Source organism: Antennarius striatus, chromosome 23 (assembly GCF_040054535.1).
Source record: "Antennarius striatus isolate MH-2024 chromosome 23, ASM4005453v1, whole genome shotgun sequence".
NCBI lineage: Eukaryota > Metazoa > Chordata > Actinopteri > Lophiiformes > Antennariidae > Antennarius > Antennarius striatus.
Window position 1 is genome coordinate 4,591,012 of NC_090798.1, and position 20,007 is coordinate 4,611,018.

The 20,007-nt window shown below is 40.1% G+C and overlaps 1 protein-coding gene across 1 annotated transcript in view; it reads right to left on the minus strand.

Moving 5' to 3' along the window:
• trpc5a (transient receptor potential cation channel, subfamily C, member 5a) overlaps positions 1 to 20,007 on the minus strand; it is an 81,103-nt gene that overhangs the window by 10,750 nt on the left and 50,346 nt on the right. Inside the window, exons 9-13 of the mRNA XM_068308593.1 lie at positions 8,749 to 8,886; positions 7,391 to 7,589; positions 5,600 to 5,739; positions 3,621 to 3,821; positions 2,536 to 2,657 (exon numbers count right to left, since the gene is read on the minus strand). Of these exons, the coding sequence (XP_068164694.1) occupies positions 2,536 to 2,657; positions 3,621 to 3,821; positions 5,600 to 5,739; positions 7,391 to 7,589; positions 8,749 to 8,886 (800 nt within the window). The remainder of the gene's footprint in view (positions 1 to 2,535; positions 2,658 to 3,620; positions 3,822 to 5,599; positions 5,740 to 7,390; positions 7,590 to 8,748; positions 8,887 to 20,007) is intronic.

Consider the following 20,007-nt stretch of genomic DNA (forward strand, 5'->3'; position numbering starts at 1 on the left):
AAGAACCTTACTCTATGAAGTGAACATGATTTTACTTGCCGTCCAACTGTTGCTGCGATGTAATATCAACTCATATGTGAAATATCTCATTGGATGCAGAATCTGTGTTACACATAAGGTCAGCATGCTATCCAAAATAACATACTAGAGCGGCATCATGATGCTGTTGGCTTGCTGAAGATAATGAACAGAAGGTGCTGCAGAGAACGGTCTTCACTGTGGTGCTATTATCGGATCTCTTGGTCGGAAAACTTGTAGTTACACATTAAAACCTGTGAGTGCAATGGAAACACTCAAAAGTGACCGTTACTGTGTCCCGATTTAGATTCAGATAGTGCGACTGCTTCATTCCAAAGGTCTTTACATCAGATGTGACTGAGCCTCATAGCAGGAGAACAAATACTGGGGAGGAGAGCAGATACGGAATAGACGCCGAGGGAGAACAAACACAGATGTTGTAGTACGTGAAATAAAGTGGAGGAACATTTGCACACACTTATCGTGCATGGTGTAAAACGATCAACACATAAAGCATGTGTGAAGTCGAGATGAGCGAGAAGACGAGGGAGGAGTTGCGGGGGGGGGGGGGGGGTCGACACCCCAGCGGAAACAGGAAATTTTCCAAATCAATGTTGATAAGTGTGAGTGAGTTATAGCAGAGAGGATCAGGATCACACACACACGCACACGCACACGCACACGCACGCACGCACGCACGCACACACACACACACACAAACACACACACACACACAGATCTATGCATTGAAAACCCATAAACGCTGATGCATTCTGGGTTGCCTGCGGGGCATCCATCCCTCTGTTTTCATAATGTATCTTCTCAGGCGTCGCCGTGGCGATCTACTCGCTCATTTAGCTCCGGCGTGAGGCGGATTTCTCTGCTGCAGACATTTATCCAGTGGAAGCACGTCGGGGGTGAAGAACAGCTGAGAAATCACGGCATGATTTATGTTGCTGTTTGTTGGCTTAGCTTGGAGATCCAAGAGGATATATGGTTCAAAGATTTGCAAATAACTTCCTCATACTTAAACTTGTGCAGCACTGTATTTGATGAAGCTACATTGGATGAACTCCACCAATCGGGTTACTTATTGCAGGATAAACTTTTATCAAATGTGCACAAAGTCTTCAAAATGTGGGAAGGAATTTTCGTTCTCAGTTGCAAATTGCTGCAGTGCATTGAAGTGAACAGAAGCACATCATCAACAGCAGAGAAAACCAGAAACAACAATGCTTATTTCAAAGACAGCCATTGGGTAGGATTAGCAGCACTTCAAATATATATTTGCAAGAGTATTTGCTCGAGGTTCCTTTTTTATCTTGATCAACACATTATGCAAAACATGTTAGCCAGTCCTTAAAAAATAAATACAGTTCTGGAGTCCCCGTAATCTCACCCATTGGGTATTTTTTCATAAGCTTCAGCTTAAAAGATGATCAGCGTTAAAGACACCGACTGATAATCTGGCGATGAATATCTCAAACATCAGTTTAAATGAAACACAGCAGAAATTTAGAAGTGTGATCTATTCTCCTCTCTGTCCTATCGCTGATCCTAGTGCTTGACCGTAATGGAATCCATCACAAATCAATACAGTTATTATCTAACGCAAACCGCATGCCTCATCAATATTCGTCCCACTGGTTCGGCTTGGCTGTCACTTTGCCTCCCTCAGCAAAGTCACACTGGCTCTGCAGAGCCGCCAAATGAGTCATAATTTAAACTTGGCTTCTCAATGAGTTCAACCGCTGACCGACGCTCCATATTTGCAAATTTTCCCATCTTGAAAAAAAAAAAAGCCCCATGCACATTAATCTATTGAAGGAACCGGCACTTCATTGTGACAGAATCGTTTGCATACCATTAATGTGGTGCAACGACACGCGGTAATAACCCGACTGTGTGCGACTTAGACATGATGAGATTGTCAGAATGATGCAAGTGACAAAATCTCTACTAATCGATCAGAACGGTGTTTAATGGATGCTTTCTTCACATTTGTGAGCGTAAATATGGCAACACCAGAAAAAACAAAACAAAAACAAAACTTTCTTCCTGGTAAAGTTTATTTCCCATCTGGAGAAAAAAAAATTGGTCAACCCAGATTAAATGGTGTTGAGCATATATTGAAAACTAAGTCCTATCTGAGTATCTATGTAATTCTTTATTTTTCATTTTCATATAATCTGTATAAACTGTAACTATAAAGTAATGAATTATTTGTTTAACTGTAATATATAATCCCATTCAGATGTCCTGCTGCTAACTAATATACACATAAAGCTAAATAGAGACATGACAATAAAAAAACAACAACAACAACACAAAACAGAAACACTTAAATGTACCAGCAGGTTAAAAACCAAATATCTAGGAACCATTTTAAGATTATTAAAATAGTTTCATCGGATTAAATAAATAGAATCTTGTGAGCTGTCATCTCGTTCGTGTTTCTTTTAGAGACTCAAGGCACCGTTCATAGACCGAACCACGCACGCTCTGGATGGTACTCACGTTGAGAAGGCGTTGTTCTGCCTCTCACAGCGGATGCCCTTGCAGTTGTTGTGTTCCTCGGAGGCCTTGGTCTCATAGTAGAAATACAGCTGGTTCAGACCGTTAGCAAAAGCCAGCAGGACCTAAAGAGAAAATACACCATTTCGCGTTAAGCCTGGTGAGGCGCACAGAAATAAGTCCTAATAGACGTATCTATGGAAACAAGACTTCTCACATGAGGATTATAAAATGAAGCTGGTCAGAGTTTCTCAGCCTGACATTGTATTTTGTGACAGAGTCCGACCCCCTGCTCATTTTATAATACGCCCTTATCATCCAACAGGACAACAGCTTTGCACTAAAGCCCTTCCTTGGATTCACTGGGATTGATTTTAGGACTTCAGGGAGAGAAGCAGTTCTCATGTGGATCGTTTTGTAGGTTAGGAGTCCTCTGGAGAAGAGATTAATGAGTGTGATGTAATGAAATGAGCATCTTCTATCAGGGAAGAAGCAACGTGTTGTTGGTTTTCTCCTTCTCATCCTCATTAATAATGCTGTTTGAAAACAGAAGAACTGTTTTATTCGTGAAATATGTTTGCTGCTCTATTTTGATTCCTGTCAAATCACATTTTGAAGTGTGCCGAGTCATGATTTTTCCACCGTTTAATTTGTTGATTTGTTCTGTTCGATGAGGGTTATGAATCCTTTGAATGCATCCTATTTTCTGGGACAATTTATATTCTAAATTTTGAAAAAATACAGAGATTTAGTATGATTTTAAATCATAAAAACCCCAAAACATTTTTTTTGAAAAAATAACGTCTTATATTTGAGGCACTCTAGTAGAAAAAGCTTGGACACATGGTTAGCCACCATGCTGACATGGTAGCTCTTTAAAGTATATAAAATAAACCTACTGCATTACAAATGCTGTATAGTAAATCGATTAAAAAAAAACATAATCATTGAGGATATGCTCAAGTGGATTAACATGGATGGAATTCACATTTTCACCTGTGTTAAAAATGTAAGAATTTAGCATTAATTCATTCAATCAGTGTGTTTTACATGCATTATGGTTTATGCCACAACACATCACGTCTTACCAGACAGTAAATGAACAGAAACTTGAGGATGTCCAGCAGCATCCTGCCCAGCGAGATCTGCAGTGGCCCGAGGTGGGAGTTGGCGGTGAAGAGAGAGATGAGTCTGAGGGAGCTGAAGATGTTGGCGATGGCGAACAGAGCCTCGGCTATCAACGTGGGATGCCACATCTCCCACTCCTCTCTGGGACGTGAGGAGTTATACTGGGAAAAAAAAAGGGGGGGGGGATGGGAGGAAGAGGAGGGCAGAAACGCGTGAAAGAAGGAAAAAACACATTTATAGATTTTTTTCCCCCCAGCATTCTCAGTTTCTGTGACTTTTTTTTATTTTTATTCATGTATCTGTCTGAGTCCATCCCATCACCACATCTCTCTCAGATGTCTCATGGTTGGCTTCCTCCTCATTCTAAATTCAGCCATTAGACTTCCACAGAACGTCTGTCTTGTTAGCTCTACCTCTATTAGCATTCAGCCAACAGACACACAAAGCACGCAGATGCACACTCGCTAATTTATAGACTCTGTTTCGTCTTCGCTCATACACTGACTCAGTCTGTTTGTCTGTCTCTATATCTGTCTCACAAGAAGATGCTCAATGACGCAGCAAAATCTGGCGAGGGACTGTCATCTCTCTTTATAACACAAGATAAATCGTAGATTATGATGGCATATTCTACAAAAAAGAGGATCAATCTCTGAAAATCATCTTTTGAGGACAACTCAAAAAAAAAAAAAACACTCAAAGAAAAATGTAATTAAGTAAATGTACACCTACTACTAAAACAGTTTTCCTTGAAAGCCACACAAAATAACCTTGGTATAAAATTCAAAATGTCAAAAGTTGTACCAAATTGTGATGGAATCAGTTTGTGTTAAGTTTAAGTATAATTCACAAGACAGAAAAATTACTATGTGTAGACGTACAGCCCGTCATTTTTATGTCAGACGATGAAAAAGACAAAAAATATATAATATATTGCACAACAGCTGCTTCCATGTGTGTCTGTTTGCCTGTATGTATGTAATTATAACACCGTGTGTGTGTGGGACCTGTGTAGGAGGGCCACCCGCCACCATCAGTGACTCACAGCTGCTGCAGATGGCCCTGCCGTCTGCTGTGCTTGCATGAATTCACCATTAATCAATAGATTAATCTCGTATGCATACAGAAGATGCAGTTAAACAAAGTATTATTAAAGCCAAAGCTGTAAAAGTCAGAACTGGAACTTAGTGTTGAATCAAGTACTTTACAAAATGCTTCAAATCTGACTCCTAACTGAATCAGCTTTAGCTACCAAGAGACAGTAAACTTCTGCTACATGTTGGTCATTAATTTACACAGCGATGTCTTTGGGGGAAAAGATGTGTAATTTATAGATTCACATCTATAAAATTAGAGGATGTAAATCATCAGATTTAGATATATTCATAGGGTGTGAGTCTGAATTAAATACATGTCCTGAGATACAGTGCACTCTACATTACTATATTGGAATTGGAACACCCTGAAAATGTTTCACAATAAAATCCTTACTTAAAACTTAAGGAATTCTCTTTGCCGAAAAGCTGAAGGTCTTTTAATGTGAAACAGACACAGTGAGTGTTTGTATTCCTAGAGTGTACATTAGATTTGACTGGGCAAACAACGGTAGATTTTAAATTTATAAGGAAGTTCAACACTGCAATAACAAATCTAATTATTAAACAATATAAGAAATAAATGCCTACCTGTACAAAATAAAAGCCCTGATGAATTTTAACATATCCTTTTAAGGGTATCAAGTCCAAAACAAGGAGTCACTCCAGGTCCGTACTGAAACACAACTACTGGTGAAAACCAGGGATATTGAATTTAAGTTTGTCTTCAGTCATGTTGCTTTACGTAAATTCCACACAGATTACATTTCAGAACTTCAATGAGTCACTTTTATCGGTTTAACTATTTGGAAGGCAGATGATGCATCCTTCTACTTCCTGTTTACCTTAACATAGGCCACTATCTTCAGCGATATGGTGGCCAGATAGAGCGAGTTCATGGCGAAGTCCATCAGGTTCCACCAGTCGTGGATGTACTCTGTGAATCCCCCGTCCCACATCTCTTTAATTTCTGCCCAGATGAAGCCTGAAACACACACACGCACACACACACACACACACACACACACACACACACACACACACACACGCACGCACGCACACGTCATGAAGGTTATATACACGTACAAACACAGTCATGCATGTGTGAGCATTGCCATCCACCAGTGGTTTCTGTTTGCTTGGCTTCCTCACTATGACCAAACCATTGTTGAATACTTTCTCTTGGCAGCAGCTTAGAGTTTGGAGAGCCAACACATTCATTCTGTGTGGCTGACTTTGGACAAAGTCAAGGTTTTAATCTAAATAATTCATGAGTCTTATTTGTATTTCATCTGTTATCCTGAAAAAAACCTGCCTTCCTGAGATTTCATGATTATGTTTAGGTGTAATGGGGGGGTGGGAAGAAAGGCTTGCATATATCTGTTTCAAAATCAATTTGTATTTTTCTATAATCACTTATTCACAACCCCACTTCTCTTCAAATCTAGCAAAAGAAATCTATATAATATTTCAAAATGAGCTAATTTCAATCCAGCTGCCCTACAGAAGCATTCTGCAGTTTTCAAGGTGGAATGAGCATTGAGATCGATGAGGGAAGTGATGGACTCCAATAAAAAGTATGGGTTCTTCTGATTTATGCATTTTGTGGAAAAAACATAGCTGCATGTTTCAGCTATTGAAACAAAATTTATACAAGTGTCCTTTATATTTGAAGGAACACCAAACACTGTAGGTATGTATGCTGGGTACAGACTTCTGCCAGGGATGCAACAAAACTTCCAGGATCAGAATGACCTCAAAATCCAATCAGCTATTACTCATCCCAAGGTTAAGAGCATTTTGAGCTATCGGGGTCTATTAGTTGCAAATGCACTAGAAACATTTCTAACCTGTCACCTACATAATACAAGAAAGAAAGTGAATGTCATGTGACCTCGACCTGTCCGGCTTAAAATGAAGATACAACAATGGACAGACAGCGACATTAGCCTGGTGTTCTTTTTATCTACATTGAATGAACAATAAAAGACACAAGCAGACAATGTTCAGTGTGATGTTTCTTTAATCTGTAGTGTTTCGAAGATAAGAAGGCAGAAGAAGACAAACGACTGCGGAGGACAGATGGCGATGATTTTTTTTTTTTTTTTTTTGCTGTAGTTATGATTTGGAGATGAATGGTGTCAGCTCTAATAGAGAATATGGAGATGTAATCACTCATCTTCACACCCACCTTCAGACACACACACACACACACATAGACACACACAAATGCACGCAGCACTTATGCAGACACTCAAAGTCCACTTGATGAATAGAAATCAAAGTGAAAAGAAAGAGATAACAAGTTTTTCTTACAATTTTTTTTTCAAAAATCTGGTTGTGCTTTTTGTATAGAACATATGATGACCGTAAAATCCATATAATATGAAAAGACTAATGATGAATGTAAAACTGATTGAGCGTTAAACAGATTTTACGTCACTTGATCATCCTTCTGCCGTCACCTTCTTCTTCTGTCTGAATGGCCCTGACCACAAAAACACACACCATCAGCTTAAAACACACCCCTACTCACCTTTTCTCAGGTGATGACGTACATTAAATGATGAAAAGAGAACCTACTGAGAGTTTACGAGGCTATTTTTCATTTGTGTACATATTTTTTTTGGACGTACCCAGGACCCATGGGAGGATCATCCACTCCACGATGGTGGGTGGGGGTCCCTGCATGTGGAGGTTGGTCCGGGCGATGTGCTGCGAAGCCAGCAGCAAGAGGAAGAGGAAGGTCAGGTAGGATGCGGTGTGACAGATGAACTTGATGAAGGGCTTCTTGATGAAGTTTCCCAGAGCACTCTTTGGAGCTAGCAGGTAGATCTGAGGAGGATGAAGATGAAGGCAGGGGGAAAAAAACAAAAACCCAGTTATTACATAATATCTGAATAATAAATATTATATTTTACCTAAAAGGAGAAAAATGTCAGCTCCTTCAAATGCTTTTTTATCACATAAATTTGGCTGTAATGTCTCCTCAGCCTTTTCATTTCAACCCATGTGCAAAAGCTGATGCCGCTCATGTTCAGCCAGGCGTCACCTCGTATTGTTGGAAGGCTTCGTCTGACGGAGCTGTTACTGTTATCGCCTGTGTTATTGCGGTTCTGATGCTTGTTTACTTGTTCTGCTCATCTACTCGCTCCTGGCAACCTTAAATTACTCTGAGTCACGCCAGCGAGGTTTTTAAAAAGGAATCCAGAAACGCAGGATTAGACAGGCATGTAAACGAATGGAATTAACACAATAACTTCATCATTACGGACGATGAGATGATTCCGTAAGACTGGACTAGAATGATTTAGTCTGGTCTGTATTTGGGGTCCTGAATTCACCACAAAGGTTACAAATTTAACTTAGAAATTAAAAAAAGAAAGCATAAAGAAAAATACAACAAATATCTTGTGATAAAAGATCCTGCGTGAACAGACGAGACACATTTCTTTTCAACATGTAAAAAATTTGGAACAAACAACTAAAAAACCCCTCAATTTTAGGATTTTCTGGATGTTTTTTCTCCAACATCCAGAAATAATTATATGAAACTAACATGATGAAGCGGTAATGTTGGTATGACATCATGACAACAGCTCCTTCCGTTCTCTCCTGTTTGTTGTTTTCCAGTTGATGTTTCTTGGCAACAGCTATTTCAGCTAACAGATTAAGAGTTTTACTGTTTAGCAAACAAATTTACAGTCAGGAAGCAACGACAGTTACATTTCTATTTGCCTTATATTGTATTTTCATCCTCTGTCCAATTCCTTACTTTGTTTTTTCTCTGTATTTTCTGGTATTCTTTCATTCTTTATTCATCTTTAATTGTCTTTTTCCACGATTCTTTTCACTGTTCTTTCACTGAACTTGTTCTCCTCCTTCACTCCTTTGCTTTTCCTGTCATTCATTCAAAAAAATTGTTTTTCAGTCCCTCTATTCCTTTGTTTTTTTTTATCCCTTCACTCCTTTGCTCTCCCTCATCCCCCCTTACCAGCGAGAAGACTGGAAACAGGAGTCCGATGATGAAGCAGGTGACCAGTTTAACGGCCCAGTGTCGCCTCCTCCAGCCTGGGAACCCGTCATACCAAAGTGTGGCCAGAAGCTGCTGACAGTTGGGTTGGGCCACAAACTGTAAAGAGAGGGACGGTCAGGAAAAAACACTTTGTGTCTTTATTGTAGAATAAAATAAGGAAACAGTTATCGACAGGAAAATGAGAAAATAAACATTAACCACAGCATCGGTCTTCTGTCCGGATAGAAGCACTTAGAAAAGTCCAATATTTGTCATTCAGAGCTCAGAGATGAAATAGAATACCCTTCAACACACAGCAAAAATGGTTTTGTCTTCTTGTCATTGCGTACGATCTTCAAGTCGGTCCCGGTTAAATCAGTTATAACAGATTCTGCAGATCCTTTCTCCAACTGTTTTTATCTGATAGCTGAAGCTGTTCGTTGGTGATCCAATGACGGAGCTTTTATTTACCTTTACGCGGGGCCAAGGACAAATTCACCACGCTTTGATTTATATCTGGATGTAAAATATTCTCATATTCTTCAACACGGGGAGGTATTTTTCCCGTCACTCATTTTGTTTCTGCCTTCTTCACAACAGGAGTGGTTGTTCAGCACTCCTGGAACCTATGAGGAGGAGGAAAGGACGGCTGGTCTCTTTCTCTTTCCTCTAACTCTGGCCTTCAGGAGCAGCGATTATAATGGTGATTATGTTAGACCACATGTGTTTTTGTTTTTTCTTCCTTTGTATTTCTGGTAGCTTCAGTTTTTGCGGCTTTATTTCTTTCTGTTGTTTAGAGTTTAGTTTCTGTTAGGGTAGAGGGGAGAACCCTGTCCCATTGGCCTTGTGTGGTCATGATTTTGTCTTTTTTTTTTTTTTTTGCTCTTTTTTTTTTGGCTGACCCACAAGTATTGAATTAGTTCAGGAGGAGGTATGAATTATTAGACTTTCTTAGGCTCTCCAGGTTTCAAGTTGACTCGTACGCTGACTCAATAAATTCTTTTTGCAAGTTTGGTTGGTCTTGATTAAGTTTGATCTCTCTTGTCAGAGGTGGGTTAAGGGGTCGTAACAGAAGATAGAGTGTTTTTAATAAGGTTCAGGATGGTTTGCTTTTCATTGTTTTCACACAGTGTTGTATTTGACCTGCTCCCTGAGAACAAAAAACTCCGTTCAACCTCTTTTGTGTTGCAAGGAAAGTATCTTTCTTGAACATATTAAACCAGATGGAACAGGATTCTCTGCAGCCACTTGTGTCGATGCTTTTCTGTTGCCATACCTCACATCTTTGTTTATTCGGACGAACCAAAACTAGCCTCAAACAGGTGAATCTATCCAAGTTGAGCTGCTTCTACGAACAAGAGGTTGACCATTACCCCGTACGTCGCTCCATTTCACATCTCATTACAGCCCGTTCATTAAAACGCTGCTCATCCCGCTCAGCCCTTCAGCTGCCCTCTGAGTCATCCTACAAATTCACATCTTCCCTTTTCCCTCCATTGTCCATTGTGGTTTGAGCATTCTAAACTTGTACTCCAAAAAAGACATTTAGGGTTATTTATAGCACCAGTGATTTTATTCCCAAACAAACATCCTATTAAATAAATGGGTTAAATAAACATCTGCCTCACCCAACCTCACACAAGGGCACACCGCTGCAATCAACCAAACATTTGGATAAAAGCTTAAAGTGGCAAACTTCCGAAAAATATGCGGCTGAAGCAGTCAATCACGCAGGATGTTCGGCTTCTTTTCTGAACACTTAGCGGTGGTGCAGACTTCCACACTTCCTTGTTTTCTTACAAGTGTTTCATAAATAATTCATCCTCATACACTTCATTTGCACGGCCCATATCCGGGTCTCAGAGGAAATGCTCTGGTTACTGTTGTATAAGCACAGCCCCCCAAAATAAGATCTTCTACTACAATGTAGCGGGAATGATTGGGATGTTCAAACACAGGATGAAATGTTTTATAACAAAATCACACAATGAATTTCACATTAAAAAAAATACGTAGTTCTAGAAAAAAAATTGCAACATAAAAAGAGATGAAAGCTCTAGTTTCTATTTCTAAAGCAGGACAGGATGTTCTAGCGTCTGCTTTCACAAATCTATCAGCAGTAAAAATGATTTATGGAACTTTAAGGTGAGGAAGATTTATGGAACCTTAAGTTTCTGCCTTATAGTCTTTCACAGTTGAATGAATAAGTAAGATTTATGTTCCACACACACACACACGCACACACTTTTGGTTAAGTTGGTATTCTGTTCACACAATGTTATTCTGGATGATGATGAAACTTTGTGAAAGTTCAGACAAGACCACTGTATATCTTTTACTCTTATATCAGCACTTAGCACCTCATTATCAATTAAGCAGCATCAACCTGTCACCTTTTCTCGAGAACCAATCACTTGAAAGCCCTCTCCATCATCTTCCACCTCGACCGAGGACGCCTGGCACCTCCAACCACATCCTCCCCACCGGAGGTCTGCTTCACAGAGTCATCCAAATGTGAAGCAGCACTCCTCCCCACCACCAGTGTCTAGGATCCCTAAAGGGGAGGTCTCCTGTTTACCAGGAAGCCCTAATTCATCGGACAGCTCCTCATAGTGATGTAGTTCCTGTCGGTGTCAAAGCTGCAAAGACAACCTGACTCCTGTTTTTTTAGTTTACTTTTAAAAATTATTTGACAGTTCTGTTAAAATCCTAGTTTGACCTGCTTTTTACCTGAAAAACACAATAAATAACTTTTGTAAATGATACAAATGAAATGACAGAAGTAGAAAATAAGGAGGAACGAGGGGAGGAGAAATGTCTCTTCTCTTTTCTCCTGATTGCCTTTCTCCTTTTCTACCTCTTCAACCACTCCTCTCTCTCCTTTAACTAATCTTTAGAACATTGCTCTGCTGATTTGATCCCATCCCAATCCCTTTCTCCTTTTCTTGTCACCCTATTTATTTCCTCCTCACCTTTTTCCTTTTTAATTCTCTCCTCTAAACCAGAGTTTCTGTCTCCTCCTTCTGTTCTTTTTATTTCCACTGGTCTCTCTTCTTTTCTCTAATTTTCTCTTTTTCTTCTTTTCTATCTCCCTTTTAAGCACTTCCCCACTCCTCCCCTCCATATTTTCCTCCTCTTTTCTCTCTTCCTCTCATCTTTCCATTCCTTGCTCAGCTCTGGTTTGGTTTCCTGTTGCTATGGCAGCAGCATGCTAATGAGGGAGTTGATCTCTGGGCTCCTCCAAACGACAGCAGTCTGCTTCTTTTCTCCCCTTTTCTGTTTCAGTGTCAAGCTTTTGTCTGCAAATATCTTCGTTACAGACTTCATGTTGACGCAACCGCTTTGATCCAAGCAGCTCCCCAACCAATCAGAGCACGGGATTAGATTGGGAAGAGGGAAATAAAACCCAAGGGGGTATAGAGTGACACAGTCTTGTTTTTCTTTTTTTGTAGGTTTGACATCACTGAGGACAAACTGAGACATCGAAAGTGTAAAATATTGTAACAGCAAGCCTTTAGAATTATGTAACACAAGAGCGAGAGCTGGAATGGTGTGTGGAAATCAGCCAGTTTCAACAGGATTATCAGGATAACACACTGAATATGGTGTCTCTTTATTTCAGCAAATTTTTTTTGATAAGTATTTCCTGCCTCAACTTGAGCTCCGCAATTTATTTATGTGTAAAAGTTAAACCCAACAGAGCAGCAAACAGAAGGAAAAACTCCAGACAGGCCGCAGGGCTTAGAAATAAAGAAAACAGTATGCTAAGGCTTCATGGTGATGATCTCTCCATCAAACAAAATGCTTTGTGGTGACATTATGGAGCATCAATGTTAGCATTTAGCTCTAAGAACCTTTGGCTCTAAAACCAAGACAGATGGAACCAGTCGGGATCTGGTCCCTCAGGATAGACGGAGGCTCACAGGCTCTGCTGGTAAACCAGTGATTAGAGGTCTTAAGGATGAAACCATTTCAACCCACAGTTCAACATTATTTAACCTTAAAAGGGAAAGACTATTTGTATCAGGGAATGATCAAATTAATCTGATGTGGATTAAGTAACTTGTGAGTAAAATATTGTTTTGATCCAGAGGACTGATTTAAATGTGAATGATTACTTTAAAAAAAACACTTTCCTTTCAAAATTAGCTAAAATATTTATTTTTCTTTGACTGCAAAAATGACATCTGGAAATTTTACTCAGCTAAAGCTAGACAAAAGACAGAATCATCTGACTATATATCTTTATATGTAATAACAAAGAAGTCGTATCTTTAAGTATATCGCCTACGTGTAAATAATTGTTGTTTTATGTTTCTTTAAAAGTGATGCTTGTGAATAAATTAGTAATAGTGGATTAGAAACAGACAGCCTCTGATGGCAGAGCTCAATCCTCTATCTTCAAATGTGTGAAAGATTTTACTTCCCCGTTCTTTCAAAAACATTACAGACAACACTAAAAACATGCTCCCACACAGCAACACACACTCCCACAATCACAATATCTGGAACAAAATACACCATGAAATGTGGGCGGCTGGCAGCCCACTGAGTTTAAAATCAATCACCAAACACAGAATGAATGATTAAACTGAAGAGGTAAAAGCATCAGTAGGAACTGATAAAGGCTCAATCATTCTAAATAAAAATTGCTCCTAAATAGTTGAGAATACTCTACTAATCACAAAAAAAACTCTTCATCTCTAATCATTTTCTGTACCAGTAGCAGCGATAACGATTTTTAATCTCTCGCAAAATGAACCCATTCATTCAGTTGAAGCTCTGTGGAGCTCACAGATGTAGAAATCAGCTGAGCGGAAAACTCTTTCTGTTGCAGAGCAGGTGATGAAGACCCCAGATGGGCCCTCATACCTGATTCTGATCTACTCTTTCAAATAAAGGCAGAGTTTAATCCTTGATCATAAAATTCATCTTTTGTAAATCTGTTTAGTGACATTAACCTTCTAGAAAAGTCCACAGCCAATACTACCAGTAAAGCTTCTCCACTCTGTGGAGAACTTCTATGTCTACTCATCAGCTTGGTGTCAAGGGTTATTCTTTCCTCCTTTGGATTTTGCCTCAGACACTAAACCACAATCTGCAACTTTGATCTCATGTTAAGATAATTCAGTTTCTGAACAATCTGCTTTGGAATTACACTAAAAAATATGTGGACCACAGCTAGGCTATGCCACGCTAGCTAATTCAATTGTATCTGCGGCTTGATGTAATCTACCCTAACTGCCCATAAAGGCAATATTTTAACCTAAAATATTCTAACACTAATCTAATCTGTCTGTGAACATACTGAAGGATTTACATGTAAATATGGAATCACATGTATTCTGCGGAACCCATTAACTTTCTGACTTCCACTTGTATTTGATCCGTCTCATAAATCCTCTCTGTCTTTCTCCTGCTGCTCTCATCCTCATCTCTATTCAATTTACTTCAATTTAATCGAACAAGAATTCAACTTGATGTGATGCTTCAGTAAAAAAAACGTGCACCAAGATAAAGAGTATCAACATTATGATGAGGAGAAACCACCAGAGAATAATATAAAGGATGTAAAACTGGCAATAGATAAAAAGGTTAATTATCAAAAATTGAACGAATAGGAGATGGTAGATTATTGAGTTAGAGGTGATCCAGCAAACGGATTCCAACACCTGAACCTTAGCGCCGATTCAAGCCGGCGAGTTTCTTTTATAAATCAAGAAAGAGTCAGAGTAAGCAAATGACATGGAATGTGTCCAAAAAGCATCTGGCTTCTTCATGAAACAACCGCTGCTGATCCAAGGATGAAAATCCAGGAGTAAATAGACAGGAAACTGACTGAGTGCGGCGCTTTGAACAGTGACATTAGTGAGGTTGTATGCGAAGAGATGGCTGCAGAAAATTTTGAGGAAAGGAAATGAACACAAATGATTCATGATAAGTCAGGGAGACAAAAACACTTGCTGAGCACTTTATAAATGTGTGTGCGTGTGTGTGTGTGTGTGTGTGTGTGTGTGTGTGTGTGCATGTGTGTGTGTGAGTGTGAGCATGTATGTGTGAAGTACTCTAATTGAGAATGTGAGGTGATAGATTAATTAAAGCAATAATTCATTTGGACGAGGTGAATAAAACATCAGTGACTGAATATATTATTCAGCTGGTGAGGATTACGCAAATACACACACACACACACACAAACACACACACACAAACTTGAGTCGCCACACGTGTCTGCACACATACGCAACTCATTATTTATTGAAAGTACTGTTAATGTAAAATTTAGCAGGACTGCAGGTATCACAAGCCCACAGACAAAAAAAAGACATTTAAATGATTCAAAAACACACAAATAGAAAACACACTCTTTCTTTCTCTGTCTGTCTCTCTCCCTCTCTCTCACACACACACACACACACACACACACGGATCTCTCTCACACTGACACGTCGATGCTCCAGGCGTTTCTTCATGGGTTAATCGCTGGTTAAGTGGTGAAAACAAGTGAAAGCTCTTTGCCTTTGACGTCATCTCAGGAGAAGAAAGTGATCAAAACCTGAAGGAGACTAAATGTAATCTTTTTTTAGAACTTTGAAAGGAAATACTTTCCTCAGTCCTGGCTTTCTCTCTACTTCGAGTTTTTTTTTTGTCCCATTTGATATTCTTTCAAATTAACTTGTCTTTCAAAATTCAGACTTTTCTGTCCTTCACCGTCATTCTCTGACTGCTCTCCTTCCTATTTGTGCATTCTATTCCTGCTTGTTTCTGCATCTGTACTTTTCTGCCTCTCTTCCTACTCGTTCACTGAATGCTGCTCTCAATAAATCATCCACTCATCTTTATTTATCTTTCTCCATGTTTCTGCTGAAAAAAAAAAAAAGGGGACACACAGAGGGAAGGAAAACAAAGAGATATATTCCTCTGCCCCGCTGTGTGTGACTCACTACTTCTTCTGCTGACTCTATTTCTGAGCCGTTTCCTCTGTTCTGTCACTCCACCTCACTCAGTTTTTTCTTTCATCTCTCACAGTCCATCTCTTTCCTCCAGCTGCCAGCAGCGCCGGTCTGTCCGTCCCCTCAGCCTCACCTTCTGCTCTCACCCACACGTTTTCTCATCTGCTGTCCACGTCCGCTTACATGTAAACTAAAACTGTGTAAACATGCAAACAGCAAATGAGTAAGGAAATAAATAAACAAACATACATGTAGAAGTCCCGTCTTTTCATGTGCTGGTTAACTGAAGTGAATATTAGCTTCAATGGGATTTCAGAAATGAAGAATCTGTTTCAGCTTTCAAATTAATTCAATTTTTTTTTTCCTTTGCCTGACACGCTGCATCACGAAGAGCACGTGCTCAAAAAAAAATACACGTGATATTAGTGGAATTCAGTTTTAGGGATTTTGAATTTAATTTTAATCGAAGATAAAAAGCAGGTTATTTTTTGTGACATGAAAATCTTTGGACACTCCATCAGCAGGGGCGACTTTCTGCTGTTCAATGATGAAATGAGGCTAAATAATGAGCTGTGTGTGACACTGACTCCGTAATAAACAAACAAGAGACTGTCAGACAGGTAGAATGCATCAGTCGGTTGGTTAATCTGCATCCTTTTCACTAATTGTAGTAAATAAAACTTTTGTTCCAGGAAAAAGAGCAACCTATTTGCTCTCCTTGGAGGTTATTTGTTTACAGTATCTAAAAGCATCGTGTGTTGAAAGCAGGCAAAGATGTTTTGTTTTTTTATGCTTTTGGATTCATTGTGTGGCTGTTTCTCTCTACAACCCACGGCAACAAAACCTTCTCTGTGTTCCAGGATCTCCTGATCAACACATTCAGCAACGCTGTCTCTTGTTAGCTGAGGAGGTTAAGCCTCTATGTGACATAATAAGTAACACACACACACACACATGCATGCATACACTTGTACACAGACAATTTAGTTACTTAAGGCCAGAACTGGACTAATAACATAAAAAAATAAGGTTAAAATATTATAAAAATTGGCGCAAAAATTGGCAAAACTCTGATTAAAGATGAGCAATGTATCAAGGCAAAATCACTTTATGATGTCTGGGATCATGACATTGAAATCTTGTATGGGGTCACATGATGATATGGTCAGATTGTGCAGTCTAGACAGACCAGAGGTCATGATCTGATCAGACAAGGATCAGGTGGAGGTCGTGACAAGACTGGGTCAGGATCGAAAAAGCGCTGAACCCAGAACAGCAATGAATCACACAGGAGAGAAATGTACTCTTGTGTGACTGGTTTTAACACCGTATGTGTCCCGACATGTCTGCTCTCATCTCGTCTCCACTCCTTCTATTTCACCCTTCATTAAAGTGCAGGCATCACCTTTTTCACCTCTGACCTTTGCTGCTCCATCTCTTTCTCCACTCTTTGTTGAGATCTAGCTGATCGCCACAGCCAGCAGAGGCAGCATGTGTGTGTGTGTGTGTGTGTGTGTGGCGTTAAAAAGTAGGTCGTCGGTTTTCCTGCATGCAGGGTTTCACTTTCAGTCGGAAAAAAGGCGTTCAGTTTGTGTTTGTGTTGATCTGCATCTCGCGTCTGATGTATGTAAACATGCACATGTTTATCTCGTCACTTCATCCCTGCCTCGGTGCCTAATAAATGCTGATAATGCACGTCGACAGAATTTAATTGGCTGCTTGATTGCCGACGGTGTTTAAAGGGGATGGCGTGCCGTTGACGGCTTAGTACGCTCTGGAGTCTAGACATGAGTCTACGCCGCACAGACGCTGAAGGGAAGGAGGACGAGTCGTGTCATGTGACTTCACCCTGAAGCAACATGGAGGCTGGTGGATGGGTCAGCAGGGGGTTTGCATTTATCAGGACATTATCGCATCATAATATGTGCAAACTGACCTTGTCTAATATCTTTATATTAGTCTTAATTAATATTTTTTTATAAGCAATTAAAATATTCTCCAGTCACTCTTTTCACCACTCCAGTCTACAAGCCTGCAATCAGCTATATCCATTTTTATCTCCTCCTCCTCCTCCTCCTCCTCCTCCTCCTTCTCCTCCATTCTGTTCTCTTCTTCCATCCCTTTCTCTCCTTCTTTTATATTTTCTCCTCCCTCCTTCTTTCCTCACTACACACCTCTTATTCTCTTCCTCTTCCACCTGGTCAGACATTCCCCTTTTGTGCCTGTTTATGACACTTTATGTTGAGGTATCATGAAAAATATCTGCATCGTCCTGACATCTGTGCCAGCGGTTGGACAAAGTTCATTACTTCCTGCATGGCAAAGAGCCAGTATGTCAGTTTTTAAGGCTCTCAGTATGATGGGTAACTGCAAAGTGTGTGTATGTGTGTGTGTGGTTTTACTTTACTTAGAACCCAAAGTTTCTTTGGTGTTATGTAACTCCCCCACTTGAATCCCTTCCACCCTTGTCTCCTTCAGCACAGGCGATCAGGAGGTTTGGAGGCTCAATAACCAATCACTTCTGTGATCACACATATGGAGCAGAAGAGGAGAGGAGGCAAGTAAGGAGATAAGGAAGAGAAGAAAGCAAGAGAAATAAGGAGCAATAAATGACATGAAAGCAGAAAAGAAGGAGATGAGAGGAAAGGAGCTGAGGGCTACAAGATGAAATGAAGTAGGAGGAGGACTAAAAAAAGACAGGAGGGGATGGAGAAGAAAGGAGATGCGAATGGAGAAAAAAATGGAAACAGAAGGAGAGGACAGGGAAGGAAAAGGTTGATAGAAAATAATGGAGAAGGAATAAAGGTGGGAGGAGAGGGAGAGAAAAAAGAGGAGAAAAAGGAAGAAGGAACACAAAGTAAAAACAATGAGATTAGAAGATGGAGATGAAACAATAGGAGGTGAAAAAGGAAGGTAAGGAGGATACAGGAAGAGTGAGGAGAAGGAGGAGAATGAAGAGGAGAGCTAATAAGGTGACACAGGAATTAAACAATGGATGACAAGTCAGATGGATCACCAGGATTCCCAGGAGAGAAGGACAAGGGTAAAAGAAGAGAGGGAGGTGAAGAAAGAGACTTTAATGAAGGAGAGGAATGAGCAAGAGAGGAGTGTATGGAATGCTGAGGTGGTCAGAACTGTGTGTGTGTGTGTGTGTGTGTGTGTGTGTGTGTGTGTGTGTGTGTGTGTGTGTCTGTGTGTGTCTGTGTGTGTGTCTGTGTGTGTCTGTGTGTGTGTGTGAGCAGATATTGATTGAGCTGAGACATGCAGAGTATATTGAAAATATAATAAGCATTGATCAAACTGGAGAATGTTAAAACACACACACACACAAACACACACATGCACGCACACGCACACGCACACACACACACACACACACACATGCTCAAAGGAATGCTGTCATGTGACATGACAGCATGTTGCAGCCATGTTGGAGGCCCTCAGCAGTAACAGTGTGAATATTTCCTGCCATGGTAACAACCTCCTCCACTTCTCAGCAAGTTAAAAAAAAAAAAAAAATTTCAACCAATGACGGCACTCCGTTCCTCCCTGCTTCCTGATCTCGCTCCTCAGTTCCTCTCCCTGTTCTATGATGAATGTGTGTCTGACTTCAGTCGATCCAGCTCTCCTGAAAACTGCAGGATGTTTGGAAAAAATAAGACTTTGTGTATGAATCCAACTCACGGGACGGTTTTGCAGCCAATTATACCTCCTGCAGGAGACGCAGAGGCAGTCTGGTTCCTCTCGGTCACATGGCAGGAAAGCGTGATTAATGCGTGTACGGCTATCAAGGCTGCAGAACAGCAAAAGTATGAAGGGGTGACCATAAATTAACCACTAGATGATGATTTTTAATTTATGTGCCGGTTTCATCAGTCGTTCCCTCCACTTCACCAAAAGTTGCACGAGGTTTGAAAACATCACCGCCGTCGCCACCACATAAGGACAGGTAACTGATTTACATCCCTCCCTTCACTGCTGAGGAAGACACTCAAAATAGACACCATTTACTGCTCCATCTACCTTCACTTTGCCTCCTTCCTTCCCTTTATCCTCCTCAATGTGAGGAAATGCTTCACTTCCCACATCATCCCTTATTCATCATCTTTATCACCTAAATCACTAAACCTTAAAAGTCGAAAAAGTCATTCCCTTATCCTCTCTGAGTTTATCAGGAGCTAAAAAAAATGTGTCTCTATCACATCCGGAGGTGCTGATATCTGTTTTCCATCATTAGTCAATCTGTAATGGAGTAGAAATACAACTAGAATAGCAGCAGCGTGTT